This window comes from Dromaius novaehollandiae, chromosome 19 (genome assembly GCF_036370855.1).
Source record: "Dromaius novaehollandiae isolate bDroNov1 chromosome 19, bDroNov1.hap1, whole genome shotgun sequence".
In the NCBI taxonomy this organism is placed as follows: Eukaryota; Metazoa; Chordata; class Aves; order Casuariiformes; family Dromaiidae; genus Dromaius; species Dromaius novaehollandiae.
The window spans coordinates 8087086-8104891 of NC_088116.1; the positions used below are offsets into that span (position 1 = coordinate 8087086).

General features: G+C 50.1%; 1 protein-coding gene across 5 annotated transcripts in view; it reads left to right on the plus strand.

Moving 5' to 3' along the window:
* Positions 1 to 2204: 2204 nt before the first annotated feature.
* The window catches only part of DTX2 (deltex E3 ubiquitin ligase 2), a 46570-nt gene continuing 30968 nt past the window's right edge, over positions 2205 to 17806 (plus strand). For 3 of the 5 annotated variants that reach the window (XM_064523379.1, XM_064523381.1, XM_064523382.1), the window contains exons 1-3: positions 2205 to 2277; positions 9550 to 9936; positions 14832 to 15426. In XM_064523379.1, the coding sequence (XP_064379449.1) occupies positions 9633 to 9936; positions 14832 to 15426 (899 nt within the window). In that variant the 5' untranslated portion in view covers positions 2205 to 2277; positions 9550 to 9632. Of the gene's footprint in view, positions 2278 to 2783; positions 2943 to 3829; positions 3903 to 9549; positions 9937 to 14831; positions 15427 to 17806 lie in introns of those variants that run through there. The other 2 variants (XM_064523380.1, XM_026107262.2) reach the window with 2 other exon arrangements.

A 17806-nucleotide genomic window follows, 5' to 3' on the forward strand; every position in this document is an offset into this window, starting at 1 on the left:
CCTTGCTAAATCCAAAGGGGAAGGAGAACAGAGAAAGCAAAGCTGTTCCAAGGCACAGAAGAGAGCTAGAGCTATATATCAATTGCTAAGCAACAGCACCAATATCTCTCTTGCTAGATGTGACAAAAAGATTTCAACAAAAGGCATCAAAATAAAAATCTTCAAAGTCTCAAAAGTAAGGAAGAGCAGGGTCATTTTATCTCCTGCTCTTTCTCACTAATCCTGGATTGTCCCTGCAAAAGTACCTGATTTAGATCGTCCCAGAATTTTCAGCAGAGAGAACTGACAACTGCCCTTTGCTTCTCTCCATGTTTTCAGATCTTTTAAAGACACAAATCCCGTTCTCTCTTTGTTGCTCACCTTTACAGTAAAATACAAAAAGCTCCTTTAATCCACCAGGTGATTCTCTCTTTTGCTGTTGCTTTTATAATCCTCCCTTTATCACCTGCAGGCACAAATGCAATGATTAGTGCTCCCTGGATGCTGGTTATGAAGCTCTGCTTCTTGTTCAGTCCTATTAGGCCTGTTTCATATTAAGAGTGTTATAGAATTAAGCAATGTAGAAAATTTAACAGACATTCAGGATTAATCTGTATACATAAATCTTCTTAAGGGCCCTAAATTATTGATAACAAAAGTACAATTTCCATTTTATGAGAACTTCTGTTCTCTCCCATATGAAAGCATCAGACCGCCAATGTTTGTCTTTAATCACAGAGATAACGAGTCAGGCAGGTTGTTGCTATCACCATGCTTTAATAACATAATATAATCCACATCGTTTTACTGAGCAAAGCAGCTTTTCTCCAGATGATCTCTGGAAATACAGTACAATGACTGGCTACGTTTTTCTCTCTTTGTCAGTAAGAGGTGTAAACAAGGGAAGAGAAGAGACACAAAGGAAACCTGAAAGGAGCTGATGGAGAGATACGGGTGGCTCCTTCGGGTGGGAAGAGACGCCGAGGAGGAGATTCGGGGCTAGGGGAGAGGGAACAATGCAGAAGAGCAGAGTTGTCCTACTTGAGCAGAGAGGAACAGAAAGAGAAAGGAATAAAGATCTTCAGATCAGCGACACAAGAGCCCTTTGTACTGCTCGGCCGCACAGAGGGGCCTTCAGCCGGGGAAGAGGAGACTGCCGCAGAGCCCTGCAGCCACAGCACGCTGAGCACAGGGGGTTCCTGCCCAGCTCCTCATAAAAGGGGAGAAGCAGAGGTGTCGAGCACGACAGCTGCTCCTGGCTCTCAAATACCGCTGTGAGAAGCAACGCTGGCTTCGCTGGCTTCGGCGCAATCGTAAGGCTCCTCTCAGGCACGTTAAGGACTGTTAAGAAAGAAGTGGTCAAGGAGCCTGAAAGGGCAAATCAGCTCAAGTCCACCTGTGTCCCTGCACGTTACAGCTGTGAAATTTTGCAATATGCAGTTCTAAAACCTGCAGTGCTCCTAAGGAGCGTGTGACGTAGGCTGGACACGGGGCCCTGGCACCTCTGTCTCCAGGCGCACGCCCTCGCCCCCTTCCCCCTCTGCTCACGCTCACACACACACACACACACACGCACAGTCGGTCCCTTCACACCCCACGCTCCTGTGAGTCTCCTGCACAGTCTTGCACACGTGCTTCTGCTCCCAGACAGGCGCACACACACACACACACCCCCATCAGTCACACTGTCCCACACATGCTCGCACAGTCACTCACACCCTGTCGCTGCTCCCACACACACGCTCTGACACACTGCACTCCCTCACACCATCACTGACACTCCCCCCCCAGTCACTCACCTCTCGCACACCTGCCCCGCACACCCATTTGCAGTCACACACCCCCGCACACACTTCCTTGCCAGCACACACACACACACCCCCACTCCCGACACACTCGTTCACCACGAGTGTCTCACACGCCCGCTCAAGCTCACACACGCTCCCCATCAGTCACACACACACGCTCACTGTCTCCCTGTCACACACACAGAGTCACGCACACACAGTCAGTCACACTCACAGTCACACAGTTAGTGTCACACACGCACTTGCACGCAGTCACACACGCAGTGTCACTCACACAGTCTCATGTACGCTCAGTCTCACACACACACACACACACACACACACACACACACACACACACACACACACACACACACACACACACACACACGCCCCTCCCCCCGCACTACAACCCCCAGGCGGCCACGCGCCGCGCATGCGCGCTGCCGCCCCGCCGCTGTCGGCCGGGAAGTGGCTGCCCCGCCAGCAACCGCCGCCGCCGGGAGTCACGGTGAGGGGCTCGGCCGGCCCGGCCCGGCCCAGCGCGGCGGGGCGAGGGCGGCTGCGCGCTGCGGTCCCGGGTGTGCCCGGCCCGGCCGGGGCTGGGGCAGCGGGGTCCGGCTCCCCGTCGCCTGCGGGCTCGGAGGCGGGCCGGGGCCGGGGCAGCCGGGGCGGCGGGGGGGCCCGGCCCGCGGCGGTGCGGGGCGTGGGGGCGGCAGCGGGGCGGCCGGGAGCGGCGGGTCGTTGACTCGTGCGGGTGCCGGCGCGGGGCAGCCCCGGGGCGGGCGGGCGGGCCGCCCCTCCCGCAGCCCCCGCTCGGGGTCCCGCAGGCGCCCGAGCCCAGGCGGGGGCCCGCAGCCGCGTCCCCCAGGGGCGGGCTGGCGCCTGCCGGGGCCTCGCTCCCCTGCGCGGCCCCCGGCACGTCGCGGCGGGGAAAGGCCGTTGCTCGCCCCGGGGCCGTGAAGGGGCCGAGCGGCAGCGGGGCGGCCGCCGTGGCCCGGACGGGGCGCGCTGCGCCTCAGGCGGCGGTGGCGGGCCGCAGCCCCGTCCGCCCCGTCCCTCCCCTCGCTGGGGAGCTGCGCCCGCTGAAAGCCGGTCACCGTTGAAATCCGCGTTTGCTTTCGCGGTTTGCGCTGCCTGCCCCGGCTCTCCTCGGTCCGGGCAGCCTCGGTGGAGGTGAGTTTCGCTTCTGCCTGTGCTCCCGCCTGCCCCTAAACTCTCCGTGACTTGGTTTGGGAGCTCTTTGGAAGGAAGAGCGCTTTGCTTTGAACCAACTTGCTCTGGCTCTGGCTCTGGCTCTGAGCAGAGCTTTGAGACACCTTTACAAAGCTGCCCTTACCAGGTTGGGAAAGAAGGGGCTTTTCTCAGGCTTCAGCCTCCTGTGATGAAGTCTCGACTGTGCTATGAATGCTTTTACACCCTGGCTTAACCGTATAGTTGCCCTGTGACTCAGTTTCCTAACGTGCAGAAGGTTTGAAACAGTCTCCCCTTCGTCTGCCTGGATAACAAACAGCCTTTTTGCCGGAGAGCTGTGTCTAAGTACCAGCCTTGGACAGTGAGCATCTGGGGTGAGCTGCAAACAAAAATAGCAGAAGCTGGTGGTAGTGAGATGTCTCTAGTGCTGCAAAACTACTCTGCAGCTGTGGTTCTGCAAGCCGTTCCCTGCCGCTAAGTGGATGAAGTCCTGCTGCCGGTCCTGCTTGTGTCTCTTGCAGAGCCATTTCAACTCACTAACCCAACAGAAAGCCATCTGCATTTTCCCCTGGTTTTGCTTTCTGCTGGGTTAGTGATTTGATTAATCCTGTAGAGGAATCAGAGGAGCAGCAGAGCTCATGCAAAATAAATAGCAGGGACGGGCAGCTGGGAGTGAGGTCTCTGTCTTTTGGAAGCTCTGGGCTTCCAGGGCAGCTCCTCTCCATCTCAAGAAATCATCCCATAGCGCTCTTGAAAGCCTGCTGCCTTGACTTTATCGCGCTTAATGAATTGTGCTATGGTTATATGGCCTAGAGAACAAGGACATAGTTCTCCTTTCATCAGACTCTGAATTCCTTCTTTGCTTCCAGCCCATGATCTCTCGTGTTTGTGTGGGTGCTCGCTACTGCCTGGACAACTCCTGATTTACCTCCAAAGCTGAGGGTAGGTTTGTTAAAGGATCTTGGAAACAGCACATTATCTGTGGGTAATTGTAAGTGCTTTCTGGTATTCAAATGGTGTATTTAAATGAGGAGGTGGTAAGACTTTGCTGATGCAAATCTGTTTGTGCCATGTCATGTTTTATTTAAATCTAGAGTCATCTTTAACTTCTCATGGGTGTGTTATATGGCAAAGTGGCAGGACTGGCTGTGAATTGAATGAATCACCAGCTCCCGTTGGCAGGGACTTGGCTTTTGACTTCTCATATAGTATTTTGGAATCCAGCTGCATGATCCAGCAGGGAGCTTGTGCTCTGAATGGTGTGGGTACTGGCATCTTGAGAGAACTGGCTTCCTCAGACCGGCTAGGAGGTTTCTTTCTACCTGCAAAAAGAAAACAGAGAGAGGGGGGGGAAAAAAAAAAAAGCTTTCTTGTTACTAATTGAAGCTTTGAGGAAGATGGAGAAGCCCTCCAGATTTTGCCAGGTTTGCACTCCCATTGGTAAATAATCTCCTGTTTCAGTGCCCTGGAAGGACCCTGGAGCAAGTGAGTGGGATGCTGGGTTTGGTTTGATGCCAGGCAACTGTTCTTATATTCAGGCATACCTACCCTGTTCCCTTTGCCTCAGCATTCCTATTCATTCGTGCCTGAAATAAGCTCTCTGCCTAGTTGATAGGCAAATGCTTTGTTCTGCTTCGGTTGCACTCTTTTTCCTCCTCCAAAGGGAATTTTCTTGAAACTTGTTTTGAATGGAGGGAATCCAGGTTTTGCGTGGACAGGTTTTAGTTCTTCCGTTCTTTCGGCTGCCAACCCAGCCACCTTGCGCTGCGGTTACCAGTGAAGGCTGTGAGAAAGCGGGACTGTGTCTTGGTCTGGCCAATGTGCGTTGCTTACTGCGACCTCCCCTCTACCACTTACTCTGTTCTTCCCCGTCTCCTGGGTCGCTGCTAGCCATTGCGCTGCTCAGCGCTGGGCATACGTGTGCGGAAAGATGTGCTTACGATAGCCAAAGCGACAGAAATCAGATGACTGGAAAAAATTTAATGGCTGCCCCAAGACGGCAGAGCCGGGGAGGGGACTGGCCTCTCCTGATCCTCACTGGATGAATCTGTTCCCATTTCTCCCCACGGACGCCGTTGTGGCCTGGTGATGCATCACCTGCTGATCTTCCCGAGTCCCTGGTCAGCACTGGGTGTCCTTTTGCAAACTCTTTCCCAGCACAGGTAGAAACTAGGGGCTTGGAGCAGCACTTGGAGCATCTTTTGCCGGCAGTCAGACTACAGATGGGTGGAGAGCAAAGTGTCCAGCAGCAGTGAGCTGAGCTGGGCAGTCTTCCTCTGAGGGTGGAGTCAGGCTGCCTCTCGTTTGGCCCAGAGGGCCCGGGAGCGATGAAGTGTTCAGGATTTGTGAGTCGAGGGCCCGTTCTCGCTCCCGGCGCACTCCCCTCAGGTATCCAGCAGGAGCGTCGACCCCTTGCAGAGAGCCTCCGGAAAACCTGTTGCACGAGTGTTTGCAGCTCCTGTTGCGCTGGGTGCAGAGGGGGGATTAGGTGTCACGGGGTGCCACGGGGAGGCTGGCTGGTCTTCTGCTTGGCCTTACAGCGGCACAGCGCGTACCGAATGCTGTCCCAGTGATTCTCCCCCTCTGCACAGGGTCCCTGGCGTATTACAGCCCCACTCACTGGCTTCTTCTGTTTTACCTACGCTTTTAATCTATATATAATCTTTTCCCAGCAGTTATCTATAAGGGCTCGTTTGTAACCCTTCCAGTACCCTCTCTCGTGTGCTGTTAGTGGCACTTACAAATCTCTCCTGGGCGCTTTCTTGTCTGAGCAACGTGTCAAAAAGTCTCCGTGCTCCGAAGCCTCCCGTTCTGCTGATTTTTGAACAGAGCCTGCAACCTCAGCCCGGCTCAAGGGCTCCTGAGGCCTTCTCATTTCCACTTGTGGTACAAACTAGCTCATCAGTTAACTTCTTATTAGTGCTTGCAATTTCAGGTCAGAAAGTTAAAAAGGGACGTGGGGTTCTTAGAAACCATCTCTGACTTTTAAGATCTTGCTTTTAAAGGAGAAGAAAGTTCTGTTTTATGTGAAGTAGAACAGGTCTGAGAATTAAATGTGGCTTTCAAATGCTTTAATTCCCCTCATTCCTGCCTGTCCCTCCCCTGGCTTTCTCACCGTGTTTTGCTGGAGCTTGAGGAGCAGGAGGTGAATCTGCTGGGAAACACAACTGAAATGCACCACATTCTTTAAGTCATCCAAGTCCCCACTTAAATGACGCCTTGTGGGCAGATATTGCAAAAGGTGTACTGGGGCATAGAGAACAAACCAAACAAATCCAAATCCAGGATCTGAACCCAAGTTAAAAATCACCTTGTAAGTGGAGGACAGTTGGCTGGACTGTTTTAAGTTTCCACTTCAAGTAGCAGGGTTTTTGTTTTCATTTGGGGCATGGTGGCTCATTAGGATGTCTAATTGGAGCCAGAGGACTGTTTGCTGAATAAACATAGCTCTTTGGGGTAGGTTTGACTTTTGGCTGCTTAAAGTCTTTTTAAAGTTAAAAGGTGAAGGGTTAATCTGAGAGATTTTGGCAAAGACATGAGCAGAGCAGAGCCAGCGAGAAGGAGCTGGTGCAGCAAGCACGGTTGGGAGAGGTACATATGGGACCTCTTGGTCTTGTTGGTCTCTCCCCAAGGCTTGTGCCTTGGGAGAGGCATGCCGTAGGTGGTAATGCTGAATTGCTGCTGCTAGCATCCCAAACGCTGTGCCAGCAAAGTGGGTGTAGGATGTATAACTTATCCAAAGCCGCAGACAGCCGTATCCGTAGAGCTGTGTTAGCAGCCCACCCCAAACCCTCTCTGCCCGCACGTGTAATGCACGCAGCAGCCCAAGGGGGTAGACTAAAAAACACATGAGCAACTTTGGTATTGAATTTATCAGCTTTTAATGTTTGTGTGTCACTGAATTCATAAAAGGGGGAAGGAACTGCAACCTTATGCCTTTTTTCCCCCCCTTCTTTGCCTCAGCTCAGCTACTTTTGTAACTTTGGCTTACTGAAGCTCTCTCCTGTGAGGGATGGTGTGCATTCCTTGCTTCCCAATCCTTGCAAACAGCTGCCAGCTGGAGCACTATTCAGTGGCCGGCTCTCCTTACCGGCAGGGAGCGAGTGTCGGAGCACGCCGCGCTCGTGTGCCGCCGGTCGGGTACCTTTGCTCGCGTCCGGGAGCCGGCTGATGCGTGCGGTCCAGAATTCAAAACATCGCTGCCTTCCGAGAAGGCGAATAATAGACCTTTGTTACCTCTCTGGTCTCGGCCAGAGTCGCAGTGAGCGCGCGGTGGTAGTGAACGAGGTGGCATTCGGTGGTCTTTCTGCTGTGATCCCTTCTTTTTTCCATTTCCTGCCACTGTATTTTAAAAACGAAGGAAAACAAACTGCTGACTCCCTCCAAAAAGCCGCCTACTGCTCGCCTGCTCTGCTGATGGCTGTGGGATCTGCAGATCAGTGTTTGTAGCAAAGACTTTGGTGGAAACAAGGTGTCAGTTTTCTAATTGGGGTTCAGAGCATCTAAAGAGAGGGTACAGCCCCATACTGGGTAGGACAGAAACTCATACTTGAAGCACAACACGGAGATGCTGACGGTCTCTGAGGAGTGATAGTGTTGGTGTTAAACCTGCCATGAAAAGAACGAGCAGAGGCAGGTGTCAAATTTGATATTAGATGTTTGTGTGAAGTAATTTACTGTTTAGAGCAATAAAATAACCATCATCGGTGCATTAGGTGGAGAGTGAGTTACAGCAAAAAAAGATTTTTGTGACCAGAGCCTCCTGCTAGAGCAGTTTGTCACCAACAGCAGTCAAACTGGGGGTGTTCTGTAATAATCTAATAGAGCAGCTCATAACTGATTTTCAGTGAATTCCTGGAGAAAATGTTGGTTTCTTCTTATAAATGCAGACACGTGGGTGTGTCTTTGCTCCCTTTTTTTTCTTTCTTTTTTTTTTTTTTCTTTTTTAAGCCAGCAAACCACACAAGAATGATGGATGGGATGCTCCAAGCAGCTTGGGAACTTCCCCCATCCGGCAGGAATGTCATTCTCCATGCAGATGGCATCCTCCAATGGATACCACCCACTGCTTATCTGCATCTTGGGGACCTGAACCTTTCTGTTTGACAGGAAGGAGACTCATAGCTCCCTGTTGACTGGTAGTAGTTAAGCGAGCAATCAGCCACATGAAACCTTAGGAGGGAGAAAGTGATTTTATTTTAAAATAAAATTGATTTCACTCATTCACACTCATGCTGTCATATCCACCTACACACAAGCACCAATATGTGTTTCTCTAAGTGGTCTGTCCAGCATTCAGGCACCAAGATGCATGTGTCCAAGTGGTCTGGACAGGATTTCTTGCAATGACACAGCAGACAAGGGATGCCAAACGTTAAGTCGCCCTGATATCTCTTGGACTCTTAGTTTGGCAGTCATGTGCTGGCTTTGAGTCTGCCTTTTTATATCCTTTGGGAGGTGACAGTAATTGTGATCTTTTGTCTTTGCATCCTGTCGCTCTTCTGTGAGTCATCAGGATTTACTTGCTAGCCTTTGTCTCTTTATCTGGATGTCTTAAGACTCCTGTTCTCTGTTATTCTCAAGATCATCTCTTAATGGCTTGAGTCTTTGTCGATTGATGCTGTCCCTTGTTTCAGGATGTCACTTGCTTTCCAACCTGAGAAGCTGCTGGTGGGTGTGCTAGGATCTTGATGACCCACTGAATTTAAGTGCCATCAATGCGGTTTCATATGCCCTTTGATACTTCTGGTGCCTCCGTACTTGCACATTTCCATTCATTCTTCATTCAGATCAATCTTAACGTTTATTTTTTTTATAGTGTGATTTGCAGATTCTTGGGCTGGGCAGAAAGGATTACCTTCTGGCTTTGTGTGTGTGCGTAATGCTGCCCAGAGGGAGTCAAGGGACTGATTCTGGATCAAAACTGAATGATCAGAAGCCCGAGCAGAACTGGCATTGCAGCCCCGAAGTTCGGATCACAGCAAGAAGAGTTTATGAACCACTTGTGCACACAAACGACTTGGTTATACAAGTGCTCAGAGAGCTCCTACTCACAAGCTGGTGACTTGTGTTGGGGTGGTTTGAGAGCTGAACGCTGCCAGTAGCAGTTCTGAACGTGGGGAGGGGAGGAGAGGAGAGGAGTGCAGGATGGCTGCTTGCTCTGGCACATTCCCGCCTGGTGAGCCTCTGAACTCAGGTCAAGGCTTTCAGATGTGCCAAATGTGAATTATCCTCAGCAACTTCAGGGTGGTTTTGCACAGGTCTGCAGCAGCTCTGGTAGTATCTGATTCTACAGGCTGTAGGAAGCAGAGTTTCTCCAAAGAGCTTACGCTCTAAACTAGTAAGAAAAGTTGCCAGTATTGACAGGGAAATACGGACTGTGGGGGTGGTACGTGATCTGCCCCTGACCAGAGAGGATTTTGAGGCTGATCCACTTCTCTGTAATCTCCTGAATGCATCAGTGAGCATCTTCTGTGAAAGGCTGAGCCTGTTTCTTTCTCTTAAATAGCTTGTGTGGTGTGGATTCAGGGTGGCATGGATTTGGGGCATCGTTCTCAGCTCTCTGTGCTCTCTTTGTTTCTTCATGCAGGTTACTCAGAAGAAGATGGTATAAAGCCAGCCAGCACAGCTGCTGCTTCCAATCGCTTTGTGCCCCAGACCTCAGAGCGGAAAATGGCAACAGCCCAGGGGACGGGAAGCAGTTCAGCTGGGCCATCTGGGCTCCCCAGCTCTGCCCCAGGACACGGCAACTCCCCAGCGGTGGCAGTGTGGGAATGGCAGGACGAATTCGGGAGGTGGAGACCCTACCGAGGGAACGTGTGCAGCTACATTGAACAGGTTTTCCAGGCCTCTCAGCAGAAGGGCCGGCGTTTGGGGCCAGGACCTATCAACAGCATCCCCTTAGGACATGCTGATGCTGTCTTGGCCCCCTATGTCATCGACATCCCAAGCTTGACACAGTTCCGACAGGATACAGGTAAGGAAGCTTCGCAACCTGTATTGGGATTTTGTTGAGACTACTTTTGTGCTTAGAGTTAAGTGGAGCCTGGTTCTGGCAGGAGAGCCCTGCAAAGCAGTGCTGTCTGCTGCCACTGTCAGGCAGTTCTTTGGAGGGTCTCTGACGGGTGGCGTGTCTGCTTCTCTCCTGATACCGTCTGCCGCCCAGCTTACTAGCACACGTGCAAAGCGCTGTTTGCCAATGTGAATATGCAGGGCTGTGTGGCTGGGCTCAAGCAGGCCCAGCTCCTTCCCAGGGCAGGGACTTCAGGCAGCAGGTGACCTCTTAAGGAGCCTCATCATGGGAACTCTGGAGCTCAGAGCTTGTGAGCCAGAGCCCACAGAGCTGGAGACTTTCTTCCTGCCCCCGCCTGCATTCATTCAAGACCACTCGCACAAAAAGGCCTTTTTACAATTCAAACTCTCCCATTCGAATCCCTTGTTCCCTCTGCGACTGGAGTGCCAGCTGCTTTACCTTGGCATGCCGCCCTGCACAAGCTGCTTTGCAAAAGCCTGCAGCCCCCGCACAGTGCTGTAGTGCTGCAGCAGAATATCCCCCGCTTCTCCAGCTATGAGGCTTGCTTGCTTTCTCCCAGGCAGGAAGGATGGGCTGGTCTTAGCAGCAGGACTGAGACCTAATTTGCATTCTCATCTTGTCACCTTTGGAGTCACTGAGGCTAGCAGCTCAGAATTTGCTGAGATGACTCTTACCCTCTTTTGCTCCAGATGTGCTGAGCAGCTGTAGTGTAGAAAAGGAATGAGGGTGGAATGTGTGCTCTTCATCACCAGAAAATTCAGGGAGATCCCAAATTACACACCCCAAATGAATGTCTACTTTGGAAAATTCTCTGTGCATGTTTCCCCTCTACCAACACCCTTCCTCTTACCCCAGGATGCTGCAGATGGGAGGTGCAGGAGATGGGCAGTGTAGTGGTTTCTTGCCAATTGAAGCAGTAAGCAGTATCTCAAATCAACTGATCAGGCAACTCCTAAAGGAAGGGGAAGCAGCTGGAGCAAAATGAGTGGTCATTACAGCTGCACCTGTGTTCATATTCTAACATTATAACACTCACCAGCGGCCTTGAGGTTAGTTCTGCCCAAGAGTTTCCTGGGTGAGGAACATTCTTAGTTGGATGCATTAGCAGGTCTGGCTTGGCATGGCCTGTTTGAACACCAGCAAGCTCCACAGAGGCTATGGCTTTGAGCAATACAGCATAGACGGCCAGACCTGACACCAGTAGCTGTTTCTTGCTTTCTTAGTTCCAAACTTGTGAAGGAACCTTGGGGCTTCTTGCCTTTTCAGCCAGTCTCGCAACACATAGGCAACAGTCCATCTCTCTAGGGTACCATCCACTTTCAGAAAATGGGCTGTTGATTGCTGGGTTGGCACAGTGATCAGAAAGGCTTTTGCCATCAGTTTGGTGCATTTGAGATCTCAGCCTGAAACAGTGGATTATCTGTGGGAGCCTGTGAGCAATATGTCCCAGTGTAAATGGGACATTTTTCTTCAGGAGTGGAGTGGTGTCTCTGTAGATGTCTTGCATCTCTTTAGTCCCTGTGAAAGAGCTCAAAACACCTTGAAAATGTTGTCCATTGCAGAAGAGTTAGAATTTAGTCATCTCTGGGGGCCAGCCCTGGAAAGGCTAAAATTTTGGAAACCATGTTGGCTGACATGGCCTCGTCATTCCTTAGATGATATCTGTGGTGGAATCTTTAATAACAAAACAGCTGATTCCACTGCATAGCACTGCCACAGTGTTTCACACCGATTTGGAGGGATGCTCATCAGAGCGGTCAGGCCTGTGAGTTTTCTTCCGCAAGTAACTGTGCCCTATATCTTCTTCAGTGTGAGCCTTGAAAGTGCTCTCATATCCCCTTTTTATGGCCCAGATCTAAGCAAAGGTCTTCTCTGCAGGGCTCCCTGCCTTAAACATGAACCTTTCTGAACAAGCAGCCAGCTGACCTTTGTCATGTGCTGGAGAAAAGAATCTCTGCAGGAAACATCCCCATGAAAAATCTTTAAACAGAGCAAAAAATAGGCTGTTGTATTCTGCTCATTAGCTGTTACAGACAAATAGGCTCTTCAAAGGAAGCCAGGGAGAATAACAGGAAGCCAGTGTTAACTGGACGAGCATCCCCACCAACAGGAATGACAGCTGTGGAGGGGGATCTTGTGTGCAGGATTAGCTACAAGCTTCAGCTGCTGGTCTAGGCAGATTAGCTGGAAGGGAATGTAAGGGAGCAGCAGGAGTTGTCCTCTCACTACAGCTGTTTGCCCACCCTGGAGAGAAATGCCAGTTTCCCTGCCAGCTTGGGGGAAGGGGGATATTTTCCAAGAAGCACTTGCTCCCAGTCTTCTTGTTGACTCCTGAAAGCTCTTCTCCCTGCTGCTGTTTTGGGATCATAAAGATACAGGTCACTTACCAACTCCTGAAGTCCCTCCTGTGCTGCTTCTGTCCTGCCAGTGCAGCAGGGACAGCTCTGCTCTTCCCCTCTTATGTGTGTGTCCTGCTGGGCTTTCTGGCACCTTGCTTAACCTGGGGAAGTCTCCTCTCTGCTGGGAGCAGGTTCCCTTACTCATCTCTAAATATAGTGCATTTCTCACCATCTCAGCACAAGTACAGTCCTATCCCTAGCCTTCCCTCCCCTCAAGAGTTCTTCCCTGATGTAGCCTGCCTGTTAAGACCATAGATTTGCACACACCTTTGCTTAAAGCTCAGCAGGACTTGTTTGCTGAATATGAGCAGTTATTGCTAGAATTTGCTCTTGGCTATGTGCTCTGGTTTCTCTTAAAAGAAGCTGATTCTTGGCTGGGGAACAGCAGCTTGGTTCTGTTGACTCCTTCTACTCTGATTTCTGCAAGTTGAAGGTCTTGTTCCAGAGCAGTCTCTGGGCTTTGTGGTTGAGCTATTAGAGTTCAATCCAGAGTTGAATCCTGTACAGGGGAAGTTGCTCTATTTCACTGGTGGCTGGTAGCTTTCTAGTTGTTTTGATTAGGTGTTTTCTGTTGGACAGCGTCACTGAAGAGTCCTGCTGTGCAATAAGCAGGGAACGCTTGGTGCTGCTCGGCAGCTGAAGCAGCAGGTTGGGATCTTCCCTAGCTGTTCATCCTCTTCATGGACATGGGCAAGTCGTTTCAATGCTCAGTACCTTCAATTCCCTAGCAGAAAAGCAAGTCCCATTGTTCCTTACGCTGGCACATTCTGCCTTTGAGAAATTGTCAGCCTTTATTTCAGCTCTGGAGCTCAGATCTTTCTTTCCTGATTTAGTTCCTGGAATGACACGTTAGGACATCGCTGTACCACAGCACAGGGTCCCATTATGATCAGACTACCAAAGCACTGTACAGAAGACACAAGCATCACTTACAAAGAAGCCTGGGAGGCTGCTTCTTATGAGGAAAAGATATGACTTCCATGCAGTCAAGTAAAATTTTTAGCAGGGATATAGGAGGTATTTAAGTGCCCTTGTGATTTAAGTCAAGTCCTAGCAGTTTTCACAGTCTCCCAAGTAGAGGTACTTGAGCCAGCATCAAACCAGCCAGAGCTTGAACACAGGTAGCAATCAGGTTTTGGCGGTGTGGAGTTCCATTCCTCCTTCCTTGGGGTGTGCTTGTTGGGTGTTAAGCTTGTTTGGATTGCCTGCCTCTCACAGAAACGTGAGCAAAAGCCTGGGGCAGTTCTCTGCAGACCTGAGATGCAAAAACTTGTAAATGGGCCCTTTTTCACCTTGGCTCCTGAAACTTAGGGTCATAGCTCCCATGACATCTTTAGAGGCTTTTCTTTCTTTCTTTCTCTTGGTGCTTTTCTTGTCTGAACTTCTCCTTTACCCTAACAACTCCTTCACTGCATTCCTGTTCACCACCCTTCTGCCTGCATCCCCAGACATGCTTGCCCTGTGGCGTTTCCTGCCCCTCTTTCTCAAGCAAAGGATGAGGGACTGATTTTCCCAGCAGGAGCGGTTTTGACTCTGCTGCAGGAAGCCATTTTTGCAGAGGTCAGACTTCTGTTCTGTTAGGTGGCTTACTTCCTTCTCATTAGGCTTTTTCTTTAGAAAAGGAAAAGAGCAACCAAGAGTGAAGTCACCCTGGAGAGCGAGGCTTTCATAGATTTTGAGCTCCGGCTGTTGCTGCAGAGCAGCCTTGGAAAAGCAGTGTGTCTGTTTTCATTCCTCTTCCTTTGTGTGAACAGCTGTTCTCCACAGTTTCCAAACTACTTTGCTGGCTTTTCCTCTCTAGTCTTGCTACATCACCAGCAGTCAGGAGCCTGGAGAAGTTGGCCCTGTTGGTCCCCTCATAGGAGAAGTTCTTGTCCTGCCCTTGTAGGACTTTACCAGCTCTCCTAGAAGGGAAGTTGCCCAGGCCCTTGTGTAGTCAGAGAGAGGTAGGCGTTTAGCCCCATAAGTACTTCTGCAAAGCACTTCCCAATGGTGTCATGTCTCTATAGTTACTCTGTTGTCAAGGCTTTTTACCAGATCTGTGCCTCAGCCTGATTTTTAACAGCAGTGAGGCATATGTGATCACTGCGTCTTTGCGCTTGGGTGTGTCTGTCTCTCTCTCCTCTCTTTCTCCCTCCCTTCCCACCCTTCCGCCCAGCAGCTTTTGAACCTGTTGCCAGCCCTCAATCGGATCTGGCAGGGAGACAGAGATCTCGGAGGTATTGCATATCTCTTAAGCTTCATGAGCAAGTACAGCCATCTTGGGGAGAGAAATTCTACTAGTGTCCCTGCCGAGGGAGAGGTGAGAGAGACCATCCCTGTTTAGACACCCGCAAACCTGTGCACTAATGGGTTGCTGAAACCAAGTCCCTCTCTTTTTTTTTTTTCTTTTTCCCCTCTGCTCACAAAATGATACGTGTGTTTCTTTCCCCCATCCAGGGACAATGCGAGCCGTTCGCAGGCACCTCTTCCCTCAGGACTCTGCTGCCGGACAGGGCATCGTGTGGGAGTGGCAAAATGATGAAGGGGGGTGGTCCCCCTATGAAATGAACGTCTGTGTATTCCTGGAGCAAGCCCATGCCACAAACCATCAACGGGTAGATCTTGGACCCTTAGGCTACAACTATGAAGTTGACTTTGTGGCTCAAGTCCAGACCAACAAGACCACGAAGTTCCGCCGAAGTGTTCAGAGGCGCTTGGACGTTCCTTATCCGGTGACGGCCACCTCGGGGCCTGTTCACGCAGGAATGGTTTGTTCTTGTCAACAGTGCTGGTTTAACAGTGGGACTGGCCCTATCACCACACGCTACCGGCACTCAATGATAAACTTTCCCAACTCCTCCACTGCACATCAAGTTTCCGGTAGGACAACGTCAGTAAGCTCTTCTGGCCTTGGCTTTGTGCCCTACAACAAACCAACTTTGTCTGGAGCAAGGTCAACACCAAGACTTAATGCACAGAGCATCTGGGCTTTGCCTCAAGCTGGAGGTGCCGGGGGCCCCAGCACAGGACTGTCTGCATCTAATGGAGTCAGGTACAGAACCTCATTCACCTTAGAATACAGTGTGTGTGTCCAAAAGACCTGGTGTGCTCTGAGCTTCGTTCTCTAGGAGCCTTTCAATCCCAGAGGACTTTACAGTGGTCTTTTCCCTAAAAGGAGAGGGAGGTGTTTGTGTCTGTGTCCTGTACAGTGGATAAGAAGGCTCAAAAGCTTGTCGTCTTCTGCTTTCTCCTCCTTTTCTCCCACTTGAAATCTAGCCCCTATCTGTTCTGCAAGTCTCCATGAACCATTGGAGAAAGTGGTTGAGTTGGTACTGCAGGTTTGAGGAAACTAAAGATGATGATTAATCGAGGCATTTCTGCTTACATTTAAAAGAAGCCTTGGGTGGGGAGGGGGACTGGATGAATGAGAGTGGGACTTGTGAATACCCCTATTTAATTCAAAGTATGCAGCAAACATGGAGTGAAAAACTGCTCTGTGTTCAAAGCTCTTCCCTTTCAAGGAGGAACTGCAGAACTCTGCATGTGACTGAGGCACCATGAGTTCCCTGACAAAATTAAGAGGTCTATGTTTGACGTTTCTAAGGTAAACAAATAGAAACAAAACAAAACTGTAGATCTGCTCAAGAATTTTTAAATCCATCATGAAGATGTTTAGAAAACCAAGTACCAGGTCTGCATTTTACTTTCCCTTCGCTCTGCTCTCCCTTTCTTTGAAGGCTTCCTTCAGCCGTATTGATTCCCATCTTACCTGAAATCAATGGGGTGACATTAGCAATTTGAGAGTGGCTCCAGGCTATTCATTAGGCTAAAAGCTGATGCAGAGCAGAGATACCACTGGATAATCATGGAAGAGGTTTATTCCACATGTATTGAAGTGCTGTGAGGCATCATTGTAGCAATATTAAAGGACTGAAGGCACAAGCAGAGCTGTAAATGACTTTAAAATCCAGGTAGAGCCTCATGTATTGAAGGTTATTTGCCATTTGCTTTCTCTTTGCCTTTCTTTAGATGGCTGGGTATTTAGGGTAGGTTCAGGCATCTTGGAGGGAGTTGGTTATTTCAAAGGAGGGCTTGGCAGTCAGTTGTGTTACTAGTTGGGGGGTTTGCTTTTCCTTGGTTCTCCAAGGTGCAAGCCCTCAAACAGTCCAGCTCACCTCAAACGCCATGGATCAGCCTGCGCTACCTGCTCTGTTTCCACCGTAGTTGTTCTCTGGGACTGAAACACATGTTTATCTGGCAGCACAGAATGATTTTAGCCTCTGTCTTGGAGTGACCGGAGCTGAGGGAGGGCTGTGTTTGCACCTTGCCAGTGTCAGAGGGATTGTTTCAATTCTTTAAGTGTTGCAAGCTAGATGAAAAGCAGAATCTCATGGGCTCACAGCTCAGCTCCCTGGCTTCTCTCCCACACATGGGCTGTTTGACCAAGCTGCATTTGGTTGTTGCTTGTGGCCTGGAGTGAGTCAGAGGCACTGCTCCAGCTGGGGAGCTTGGTACTGGAGGAGAGCAGCACCTCCCTTGCGAGGTGAGGGATTTCCTTCTGCATTCTTGTAGGATGGCCTCTGTGAGGCTTTGGTAACCCAAACTAAGCAAGATATCCACCGATGGATTTTCGGGGGCTTAGTTCTCCCGTTCTGCACACAAGCCTTCTCTAGCAACACACACAAAGGTCTTTGTAGCCTGTGTATTTTTGAGGGTTGGATGATGATGAATGCACCAATACATTACTCCCAGGTACAATTGGATTGAACTGAGAACCAAGTAAGTGTTGCTCCCTCTGTAAATTGCTATAAATGTATAGAGCAGCATAAACATTTCCTAAGCAAACCAGACACTGGACGATTGTGTGAGCATCTGAGAAATGAGGCAGACTGGCCAGGGCTGGTTTAATTGTCCAAGCTAACTCAAGTGCAAACAATAAAGATGTGGATAAGAAATCCAAAGGCATAGAGCACAGAGGCTGAAGGTTTGAGGTTTATTTTGAACCTCACTTGCATCTTCAACAAGACTGTGAATCTTGAGATATTTTTCTGCGTCATATCAGGGTTTTCCCTCTTCAGTTTCGTCTGCATAAAAAGACTTCCTGCGCCTTGTTCCTCTTTCCTGTGGCCTCTTTCTGGTACCTTCTTTTCACCTGGTGATTTTTTGTGGCATCTTGAGCCTGTGCGGCACTTCTGTGTTCCAGTCATCTTCTTTCATCTTCAAATGGAGCTGAAAACCAGAGCTCTTTATCTCCAAATGCCCTGAGTAAGGCTCTTACTGTGATCTGAAGAAAGTGCCAAATTTTCCTTCGCACAGGAACTGCCAGTCAGTGTGTCAGGCTGCCTGGAGCCAGCTTTCCTCTCCGGTGGGTGAAGGCTGTGTCTTAGTCTACAGTGGATCTGTGTTAATGTAATTTCTGAAGTGCCTTTTGG